This window comes from Sus scrofa, chromosome X (genome assembly GCF_000003025.6).
Source record: "Sus scrofa isolate TJ Tabasco breed Duroc chromosome X, Sscrofa11.1, whole genome shotgun sequence".
Lineage (NCBI taxonomy): Eukaryota > Metazoa > Chordata > Mammalia > Artiodactyla > Suidae > Sus > Sus scrofa.
In genome coordinates, this window is record NC_010461.5 from 48745951 (window position 1) to 48757932 (window position 11982).

Consider the following 11982-nt stretch of genomic DNA (forward strand, 5'->3'; position numbering starts at 1 on the left):
TCTCTTTTTTAGGAGAAAAGCCTTATAAATGCACCTGGGATGGCTGCTCCTGGAAATTTGCTCGCTCAGATGAGCTCACCCGCCATTTCCGCAAGCACACAGGCATCAAGCCCTTCCGGTGCGCAGACTGCAACCGTAGCTTTTCTCGCTCTGACCACCTGTCTCTGCACCGCCGGCGCCATGACACCATGTGAGCGGCACAGACTGCTCTAGAAGTGCTGCACTGGTCTCTTTCGTGTGTGTGTGTGTGTGTGTGTGTACGTGTGCGCGTGTGCCTGCACACTGAGGTCATAACCATCTTTTTGTCTTTGACTTCAGCTAGCCTTTTGGGGTGGGATTGGAACAGCTCACTGAGCCAGGCTGATGAGACTGGAGAGGATAGCTGATTTCCCATAGGGACTCTTTATATTACCCCTTCATTTCTCCAAAGTCCAGTCCCCAATTTTTTTCAACCTCCGCATGGGTTGGATTCCAGTGCGGCTCCCATGGTTGCCCCACCCTACCCCTACCCCTGTTAAGAGATAGGACATTTTTCCTACAATAACAAAACAGGAATCAAATTCAAGGCTGTGAACAAACATATGCTGCTTTTTTTCTTATTTTTCTCTTGTTTTCTAGAATTCTTATCCATATTTCTTTTGAATCAGTATATCAAAGTGGTTGGTGGTGTCGCAAAATGACTTTTTTCAAGTTTTTAGACAAAAGAGAGCATAACATTGTAGTTGGTTGGTAAGATTTACAGGTATTTGAGTTCTGAGTATAGGGCACATTCTCCATGAATAGGCTGAATCCCATACTGAACTCAAGGTTTTGTAAATCCAATCCTACTTGTTCTTACAGTTTAATTTTCAGGCGGTGCTTCTGCTTCTTAAGTCCATCAAAAGGAATGAAAGGATCTTCTTGTCTTTCTCCTTTTCTTCCCCTTCTTCCTCTTCCTCCTTCAGGATTAAAGATTTTGCTGCACAATTACATTCTTTATTAAGCTAAATGTGGATAAAAATTCAAAGCACACATGGACATGCCAGTAGGGGAAAAAAGTGTTCCAGGACAGTGACAGGAACGAGTATACCAGGATGATTCTGAAAACAAATGGAGACTTTCATTTGGATAGGATATCAAAAGTGCTGTAATCACAAGTCTCATTCAAATGGTAACCTGTGGAGACAGTGTCTTTAGGGGCTACCCTGTACTGTTTACTCTTTTGTTTACATAAAGTAACTGTTATGAACATATTGCATGATGGGAAATCACACACTGGGGCCATGTTATACAGAAGTGAGGGTTGAAAGAAAAGATATGTTAATTCCATGGCATTGTTAGTAAGCTTTCCTGTGTTTCAAATGGAATATAAAAGGCTTTTAGTGAAAACTGACAAAAAACAATTTAATGTTCTGCAACTGCTATGAATACCTAAGCCATTTCTTTTAGCCATTATAGCAAGTTGCATAATATACACATTCGGTAACCCAATCAGCCTGTTTCATAATAGTCTCTGGGACATAAAACTCTCTGTTCCAGGCCCTGGACCTCAGATCTACCTCCACATGGCATATTGCCTCTCCCAGGATGGAGGCGATGGGCTTTGCATCACTTAGTTTTGGAAACAGCCTCTCTCCTAAAGGTTGTCTTCATATGGTACCCCTTTTTCCCTCTTGAATACTTTATGTTGCCACCTCCCAAGGACATCTATTCTGACTAAATCATAGACTTTCTAGCAACAAGCAGAGATACTATTAACCATCTAGTACTATCCATCATTAATATTTCACAGATGAGACACATATGGGTCAGATTCTTTCCCCATATTTCCTTGAGGTCTTACTAGACCTGCACACCCATTCTCCCAGGGATTACATTATTAAACTGAATTAAATAAAAATTTACATGATTGGCTGCATATTTGTCCAGTTCTATATGTTATACTTCAGAAAACTTTAGACAACTCACAAAGTCATTTTCACTTCACTAAATGGTAAGTAAAATGTACTTGTGTTTATTGATATATAACACTGGGCACACAATTTTTCTATTCTAACACTTTTTATAATATCTCAGGTTTGATTTACCTCATTTCAACTTACAATGCCTTTCCAGACCATAAATCCTCATAAATTCAAGGACTACCTGTATTTTTCAAAAAGATATGTAGATTTTTACTATTTTATCCTTGTTTCTTGATATAGGTTTTTCCCTGACTTTTGGTGTGCAAGGTCCACCCTGCAGCCTAATTGCTAAAGCAGTAGGTAATATCTAAGGCCAATCTGTTAAAGGGGACTTCTATGTAGCTATAATACAGATTGTTATGGGGAATTAACATCATACATGAGTTAAACTTATACTTGAGTAGTTGATATGGTATTTCACAGTATAGTCAAAGGGCTTACCCATTTCCTCCAGAGTTTGGATCTGAGACTGTTTCCATAGTTCATAACTGGCCTGTGCCCCTCAGACCTCAGGATATTTTACATTGGAGCATATAATCTATTTGTAAATAAAGGCTATCAAACACAATGTTGTACTAACTAGGATAATCAAATTAGGATTACAAATATTGGTATCCCTGACATCTCTAAGCCTTTATTAAAATTTTTCCTGTAAAGTAATGAGGGGCTTTGTAAATGCTTTATTAATTGTCTGTAATCAGGAGACAATTATAATTCTATTCTCATTGCCTTCTTCAAATAATGGTAAAATCATCTCAATTATTTACATATTCTTTAAGAAATATGTCAAAATTCATTAAGAGTATTTCATGGAGTACAGGTAATCAAATACAATACTGTATTATACCTAAAGCACATACAACTTTGCTAAATAGACAGTGGGATGGAAAGGAACTCTCTTGTATAGCATTTGGGACTGATTGAATTTTCCGTGTTCACATGAGCAAAGCAACTGTGAACAGTTGCCTAGGGCATGGAAAATGGCCTTGTTTTATAGGATTGAATTATATCCCAGGATTTGTTGCAATGGAATTCCTCCATTTGTAGATGATTGGAAGTTGAACATTACTATTGATAATTATGATTGGAAAATTCAGAAAAAACTATGAAGTATGTGAACTGGTTAAGTTCATTAGGTGGAGTGAACTATTGGCAAGACAGATTTGTGAGAGTAATTTCTTTTTAAATAAACTTTTTATTTTAAAGCAGTTTTGGATTTACAAAAAAAAGTGTGAAGATAGTGCAGAGTTTCCCTATACCTCACACCCAATTTTTCCTATTATTAACATCTTATATTAGAATGGTACATTTGTTGTAATTAAGTAATGTTGATGCATATTTATTAACTAAAGTCCAAACTTTATTCAGATATCTTTAGTTTTTACATAATAAAATTTTTTATTCCATTCCAGCATCCTGTTCAGTATGCCACATCACACTTAGCAGTTGTATCTTCTTAGGCTTCTCTTGGTTGTGACAAATTTCTCAGACTTTCCTTGTTCCTATAACCTTGACAGTTTTGAGAAGTATATCTCTCAATATTTGCCTGATGTTTTTCTCATAATTAAATTGAGCTTATGGATTTAGGGGAGGAATACCACAAACATGAACTGCCATTTTCATCACATCATATTAATATGACATAGTCTTGATGTTAACGTTGATCACCTGGCTAAGATAGTGTTGTCGAGCTTCTCCTCTGTACTCTGCCCCACCTTCCATTCTGTATTCTTTGGAAGGAAATCACTATATGCAGACCACACTTAACGAGTGGTTAGCTATGCACTACATCCTTGAGGGTATCTATATAAATTGTTTGGAATTCTTCTGCATGGGAGATGTGCCTCTTCTCCCTCATTTATTTATGCAATAATTTATTTGTATCAGTATGGACTCATGGATATTTATTTTGTACTTTGGGTTATTATCCAATAAAACTTATTTTGTTACTCAATTTGTTCCAGCTTTGGCCATTGGACACTGTTTTGGGTCTACTCCCAAGTTCTTTTGATGTACCTCCATCCTTTTTTTTTAGCATATCTTTATTTTATGGCACTACAAGATGCTTCAAGCTCATCTTAAATATTATTTTTTGACCCATTCATATGATCAACCATTTCTTTACGGAGTCCTGGTTTATTTTAATGGAGAATTATATTAGAAACAAAGATCTGGACATTAGATATGCTTGTTGCCACTTGTTGCATCTAGTTCATCTCTGCTGACCAAGCAAGGGAATATATGTGTGTACACTAACCCGTGTATATGTGTGTGTATGTGTATATATATATATATATATATATATATATATACACACACAATATCTACAAATACTTCTATATATAATCACCCATATCTTTATCAAGCTAAACATGAGTTCATACTGATGTCTCCAACTCCAACCCATTACCACATGAATAATCCTAACCTAACCTTTTCCCTTTTCATACTCTAATCTTCCACTCCAACAGTGAGAAACCTGGCTCCCACACATTATCATCTACTTACTTAATTGTTCAGTTCCAGAGTACATATATGGTGGTATCTTAATTGTTAACCTGTACGCTTGTGGGAACACCTAGATGGTAGTTCTCATGTACATTATAGTAACGTTTGTTACTCCAATTGCTCTTTGTTTTTTTTTTTAGATTTTTATTTTTTCTATTATAGTTGATTTAAAATGTTCTATCAATTTCTGCTTTACAGCAAAGTGACCCAGTCATATACATATATGTATATACATTCTTTTTCCAATAACTCTTTGAAACAAAGTGATTTGCAAAATCCAGGAATTAGAGATTTCTATGACTTGAGTTCCAGGAACTTGAGGTTATCCTTCTCTCAAAAGGTTTTCTGAAGAACCAAACCATCAGAAATTGACCTTATCTTTAATAAGCTAAGGGATATTGTTGATCCTCCACAGTGTGCTAATATCTATATAAAAATATATACATGGAAGAAAGTGGGTATGCCTAATTTAAAGAAACACTTAGCACTATCTTTTCTCACTGGTAATTATGGCTCTCTGATAATAGAGGTGCTAACCTAAGTTACCTTTCTTCTATATTTTCCATCTTCCATTTGGCTGACCTTAGGCAAGTCACATCACCTCTCTGTGCCTCAGTTAACCCGTCTGTAAAATGGGGCTCCAAATATCTACCTCACAGGAAGGTTGTGAGGATTCTCATTAATGGATGTTGGCAGAAAAGATGAGTGATCCTTAAATGAGCAACAAGGTATTATGATTACCACTATGATGATAATTATAGTATTCTATATTTACCCTAGAAAAAGGAGAATATTAGGCTTCATGGATGATAAAGAGCTAAATTTGAGTCAGTGACAAGTATAATTGAAGTGTGGTCACTGGAAGCAATATCTCTTTTTCTCACTTTCCCTACATTCTCTTCATTGCTAAGTATAGGATTCTCATCTGTTTCCATACTCAAACATACTAGGACCTAAAGGAATAAGTAGGTAAAATGTTTAAAAGCTGTATTCTTCCCCTTTGCTCCCTCTGCCTGGACCACATTACATGTCACCCTGTCAAAAGCACAGAGGCAATTTCCCAGAGCCCTTCAAACTTTGGCCACTGCAGCTTCACCAGTTATATTTTTCTCTTTCCACACTTAGCTATATCCTGAAAAGTATAGTTAGCAGGGAAATGGGGTAAGGTGGGAGTGGGATGGAAGAGGATATAATTTATACCAGAGGCAGGATATTTCTTTGATTCTCAAATACTATGTTCCATTTCCTTTTCTGGTGGTGAGTTGGGGATGGGGAGAGACACTACTTGTTAGTTAAGAATCTCTTCTTCCCTTCCAGTAGGTGTTTCTGAGGATCAGTACAAGTAGTTGTTTTGGACATTATAACTATGTTGTATACAGTGCTGTTTTCACTGTATTTCTGAATAAAATAGGAAGAGAATCCCTAGTGGTGTCTATCCCTGTTTGTTTTTTGTTTTTTTTTTTTGTTTTTTGTTTTTTGTTTTTTGTTTTTTTTTGACAGGAGGACACAGTGGGAGTACAGTGCCAGAAACTGACTCTGCTTTTTTGTGTTGGGGAAAGGAGCCTGCGGTGAAATGATTGATTTTTTGTCATTGTTTAAAATATAGAACAGTGTATTAGGATTTAAGTCTTCATAACTCTTCTGTCTTTGCCTCATTATTTCAGTGCTCTAGAGCAGCACTTCATTGTGGGTTTTTTTTTTAAGTCTATTTTATGTTAGTTCTTTCTCCAGAGACATATCTTTGAAGCTAGGATCATGAGCAGTCTCTCATATAAAAATCTGTTAGGTGCCTAGAGATACTCAAGAATTGCCTCAGCATGATCACTTAGAGATTACTCTGTTCTAGTTAAATGGACTTTTCCTCCGTGGCATTCAGGCAAGGTATGTGCTTGGGAACTAAGCAATCTTGTTAAGTTTTATTATTGTACTTTTTATTAATAAAAATATTTTAAACTTCAGAATCCATGGCTATTATCTTGAATTTTTACATTTCTACAACATGGCATGCATGACATGAGTAGATCATCTTCTATCTCTTAACTGGGTAAAGTTGTGGTGAAACTACTTTATAGTAGCATGGGGCAAAAAAGGAAGCTGGGCTGTTTTAGACACAATAATTTATCAAAATACACAAGACCCTCCCCATTTTTGGGAATCTGCTTAGCATGTCCCCAAATGGGGCATCATGAAAACTGTGCTCCTTTTGTATTATTTCCTACAGAGACTCCCCTTGTGTGATACGGGCTCAGCTGGCTAGGTTTCCTTGCCTATCCTTGTTTCCTTCACCATGTTGTTGGTTTGTTCATTTGTTTTTTCCTATGAAGGAATTCAAAAGAGAGGGTACTGGGATAGCTTTAATCTCCAAAGCTACCTCAGTACAAATACCACCCCTGGTTGGGGATACGGGGAGTTGCTTTGTCTGTAGACTCTGCTGTGGGAAACTTTGTCTTTCAGAGAGGTACTGGAAAAGAAATAAAAGGGCGGGAAACCTGTGAAAGATTAAGACCAAGAGCTTGAAGGACATATTAAAGGCTAACTGTATGTGGGGCTGACAGAAAGAGATTTTCACTGCAGATTATTTAAAACAAGGAATCTCAGGCTTCATAAGTTCCCCAATAATGTTTGTTTACTCATTTATTTATTCTGAGAGTCACTGTCACCTCTTTGGGTTAAAAGTATCATCAATTCGATGCTACAAATATACTGACTAAAAAGCTACAAATAAGCCAGTCTCTTTGGTGGTTTCTATGGAGGTGTATAAAACAGCTGTTCTCAAGAAATTCACTCCATAATTCAGGGCACCAGTATGAAAAGAAACACAGTAGTGTCTTAAGTGTCATAATGGATATATGTTAAATATTATTGAAAATTAAAAGCACTTAAACAGTAAAAGATACCATAAAAAGTTGAAAGACAGCCATTTATAAAACAAGATTTGTGTCTAGCATATAAAAGAAATCATACAAATAATAAAAAATATACAACACAAATGAAAAATTAAAAATTCACAGATGGATTTTATATAGTCAGTAAGCATATAAAAAGATCTTCAACCTCACTACTAATCACGGAAATGAATTTAAAATGAAAATCTTTTTCTATTCATTTAACTAGAAAATATTTACAAGTTTCATAAGATTAAATATATAGAAATAGGCAATTATTATATACTACTGGCTGGCGATAAAAATAGTAGTCATACTGGAGGGATTTTTTTCTATATTTATTATTAACAAAAAAGACCAAATATCCCATGTACCAGAAATTTAACTTTTTCGTGTCTACAGAAGAAATCTCTTATATGTAGAGGTTGGTACATATACAGTAAAGATGTTCAGCATTGATTATAATAATGAAAATTATATATAACCTAAATGTCTATCAACAAGGAAATGACAGTAAGCTATGGTGTAAGTTATACTGTGGAATATAATGCAGCAGTTAAATGGAATGAGGTAGTTCTACATTAACTGATATGGAATGCTATTCAAATCATATTGTTTTGGAATCCATACCAACCAGATCATTGTGCCTTTGTATTAAGAAAATTGAAGAACCTTGGCTTGAGGGTTTAAAATAAGTCTGTGAGAACTCAGGAGGGAAACAACTTGTAGGGCTGGCAGAGAATATGTTCAAGGGAATAGTGAGCACAAACACACCTCTCTTGAAATATTTTATTAAAATTATACAGGAGTTATTTGGGAGTCAATATGTAAATTTATATTTGAACACCTGATTACCCTGTACATTACCTTGATTTACTTATCAGGTTAGTTACAGTCACTTGAGAGGGAGTAGGGATAGGGGAGAATCGGATCAGGTACATTTTTAAAAGAATTAGAGTAGGTCAGCAAGGGTTAAAGGTGCAAATATTACCCTGGCGAAATCAAAGAAAACAATCATTGAATCTTGGCCAGGGGAACATAAGAAACCAGACGAGCTGAAAATGAAAGCCCTAAAATACAGGCTTTTTGCCTGGTGAGGGGTGAAAGGACAACAGACCTGAAGGTTTGCTCCTCACATTATCTGAATCTGCTGCGTTAATTCTATTTGTAGACTGGATATATTCCCTCAACATTTTCTTCAAATTATATTTTCTTTTTTTATCCAGCTATATTGAAATATAATTGGCAAATAACATTATGTAAGTTTAAGGTGTACAATGTGATGGTTTGATATATATATATTGTGAAATTTTTATCACAATAAGTTTAGTTAATATATACTTCACCTAACATAATTACCATTGTGTTGGCTGTAGTTACGGTGAGACTATTGAAGTTATACTCTTATAGCAACTCTTAAGTATTCAAAAGAGTTTTGTTAACTATACTTACCATGCTATATATTATATATAAAATACACACACACACACACACACACACACTATTCACTTTATAACTGAAAGTTTATACTATTTGACCAACATCTCTCCATTTGGCCCACCACTCAGGCCCTGGCCAAATATAATTCTACTTTTTCTATGTGTTTGATGCTTTTAGATTTCACATATAAATGAGATTTTAGAGTATTTTTCTTTGTTTGACTTAGTTCACTTAATGATAGGCCCAAAAGATTCAACCATGTTGTTGCAGGTGGCAGGATTTCTAAGGGCTGGATAATATTCCACTGTATATATTAAATATAGATATAATATTTTCATTATCCATTCATCTGTCAAAGGAAACAGGTTATTTTCATGTCCTGGCTATTATGAATAATGCTGAAATGAATATAGGAAAGCACATACCTGTTCAAGAGAGTAAATTCATCTTCTTCAGAATTGGAATTGCTGAATCATATGGTAATTCTATTTTTAATTTTTAAAGAAAATTCCATATTGTTTTCCAGGAGGCTATACCAATTTACATTCTCATCAACAGTGCACTGGGTTCTGTTTTATCTACATCCACACTGGCATTTTTAATCTCTTGAATTCTTAATAGCCACTCTAAGAGTTGTGAACTGATGTCTTACCGTGGTTTTAATTTTCATATCCCAGATGATTAGTGATGTTGAGCAAATTTTTATGTATTTGTTGGCCACTTGCACGTTTCTTTGGGAAAATGTCTACTGGAGTCCTCTGGCAATTTTTTAATGTATTTTTGTTTGTTTTTTCTATTCAGTTGTTTGAGTTCCTTTATATATTTGGATATTAACCCCTTATCAGATATATGGTTTGGATTTTTTTTTCTCCCATTCTATGGGTTGTCTTTACATTAAAAAATTGATTGAAGCATAATTGATATATAATTTGTGTAAGTTTAAGGTGAACAATATGTTGATTTGATACATTTATATATTGTGACATTATTACCAATGTAGCATTAGCTAACACCTCTATCATATCCCATACTTCTCTTTTTTGTGGTTAGAACATTTAAGATCTAGTTTCTCAGCAACTTTGAAGTATATAATACAGTATTGTTAATTGTAATCACAATAGCGTGAATTAAATATCTAGACATATTCATATACTAACTGCAAATTTGTACCCTTTGACCAATAGCTCCCCATGTTCCCTGCTAATAGTCCCTGATAACTTCTATTCTACTCTGTTTCTAAAGTTTGGCTTTTAAAATTCCAAATATAAGTGATATTATACAATATTTGTTTTTCTCTTTTCTGACTTATCTCACTTTGCATAATGCCTTCAGGGTCAATCCATGATGTCCCAAATAGCAGGAATAATTTCATTCTCATGGCTGAATAATATTGCATTGTAAATATATAACATAGCTTCTTTATCCTGTGTGGTTTCTTTATCCATTCATCCATTGATGGATACTTAACGCTGTTTCCATATCTTGGCTGTTGTAAATAATGCTGCAAGTAAACATAGGAGTACAGATATATTTTTGCTATCGAGTTTTCATTTTCTCTGGATGTATACCTAGAAGTTGGATTACTGGATCATATTCTATTTCTATTTTTACTTTTTGAGGAAATTCCATACTGTTTTCAAGAGTGGCTGGACCAATTTACAGTCCCACAAAGAGTGCAAAAATGTTCCCTGTTCTCCACATTCTCACCAACACTTGTTTTTCTTGTCTTTTCTATGATAAACATGGTAAAAGTTGTGAGGTAATATCTCTTTGTGGTTTTGGTTTGCATTTCCCTGATTAATGTTGTTGAGAATTTCTTCATGTACCTGTTAGCCATTTGCATGTTTTCTTTTGTGAAATGTCTGTTCAGGTACTTTGTCCATTTTTTCATTAGGTTATTTCCTTTTTTAGTAACAAAATGTATGGGTTAATTATTTGTTTTAGATATTAATTCCTTATCAGATATATGGTTTGCAATATTTTCTCCCATTCTGTAGGTTACCTTTATATCTTGTTCATTGTTTCTTTGGTTGTATGTAAGATGTTTAGATTAATGTCATCCTACTTGTTGATTTTGGCTTTTTTATTTATACTTTTGGAGTCATATCCAAAAAGTCATTGCCAAGACTAATGTCAAGGAACGTTCCCCCTCAGTTTTCTTCTAGAAATTTTACAGTTTCAGGTATTATGTTTAAGCCTTAAATCCATTTGGAGTTAATTTTTTGGTGAGTGTTGTGTCATAGGTGTTTGATTTCATTTTTCTTCATGGGATTATACAGGTTTTTGATCACCATTTACTGAGGAGATTATCCTTTACCCATTATTGGCTAGCTTATCAAATATAGCTTGGCCATGTACATGGTGGTTAATTTCTGGGCTTTATATTCTGTTCAAATGGTCTATGTGCTGATTTTTCTCCCCATAATATGCTGTTTTTATTAATAAAATATATAATTTTGAAATCAAAAGTATAATGTCTAGGGCTTTGTTCTCAAAATGGCCTTACCTATTTGGGATCCTGTGTGGTATCATAAACATTGCAGGATTATTTTTTCTCTTTCTGTCAAAAATTACATTGGGACATTGATAAGGATTGCATAGATTCTATAGATGGTTTCAGGTAGAACAGACATTTTAGTAATGTTAATTATTCTGATTCATGAACACAGAATAACTTCTTATAACCTTGTGTTTTCTTCAATTTCTTTAATCAAAATCTTATAGCTGTTGGAGGGATCAAGGTGGCAGAGGAGTTAGACGTGGCACTCACATTCTCCCACAAACACATTAAAAAAATCTACATGTACAATGATTGGCACAGAACATCTACAGACTGCTATCAGAGGAACTTAAACGTCCAAAAAATGTAAGAAATCCTCCACATAATTGGATAGAAAAGGAAAATAAAAGAGAGAGAGAAAAAAGAGTAAAAATAAGAGGAATCAAGATAGGACCAGCACTCCTGAAAGGGAGTTGTGAAAGAGAAGAGTCCACAACCCAGGAGGCCACCTAACTGATGGGGAGGTCAACAGGGATAGAGAGGAAATCCCAAAGTCTTGGAGAAAAGTGCAGAAGTCAGACAGAGAAGGGCCAGGCAGAGAGGGAGCTGCATAGACCATCAGCACCACCACCCAGGACACCATAGCCTGAGACACTTGGACTGGGAATGTGCACTGAGACTCAGACTTTGGAGTACATCTCTCAGG

General features: G+C 35.1%; 1 protein-coding gene across 5 annotated transcripts in view; it reads left to right on the top strand.

Annotated features, from left to right (window-relative positions):
• The window catches only part of KLF8 (Kruppel like factor 8), an 89297-nt gene extending 82888 nt beyond the window's left edge, over nucleotides 1-6409 (top strand). For 3 of the 5 annotated variants that reach the window (XM_021079402.1, XM_021079400.1, XM_021079399.1), the window contains one exon: nucleotides 13-6409. In XM_021079402.1, coding sequence (XP_020935061.1) covers nucleotides 13-194 — 182 coding nt within the window. In that variant the 3' untranslated portion in view covers nucleotides 195-6409. 5 annotated transcript variants of the gene reach the window in all.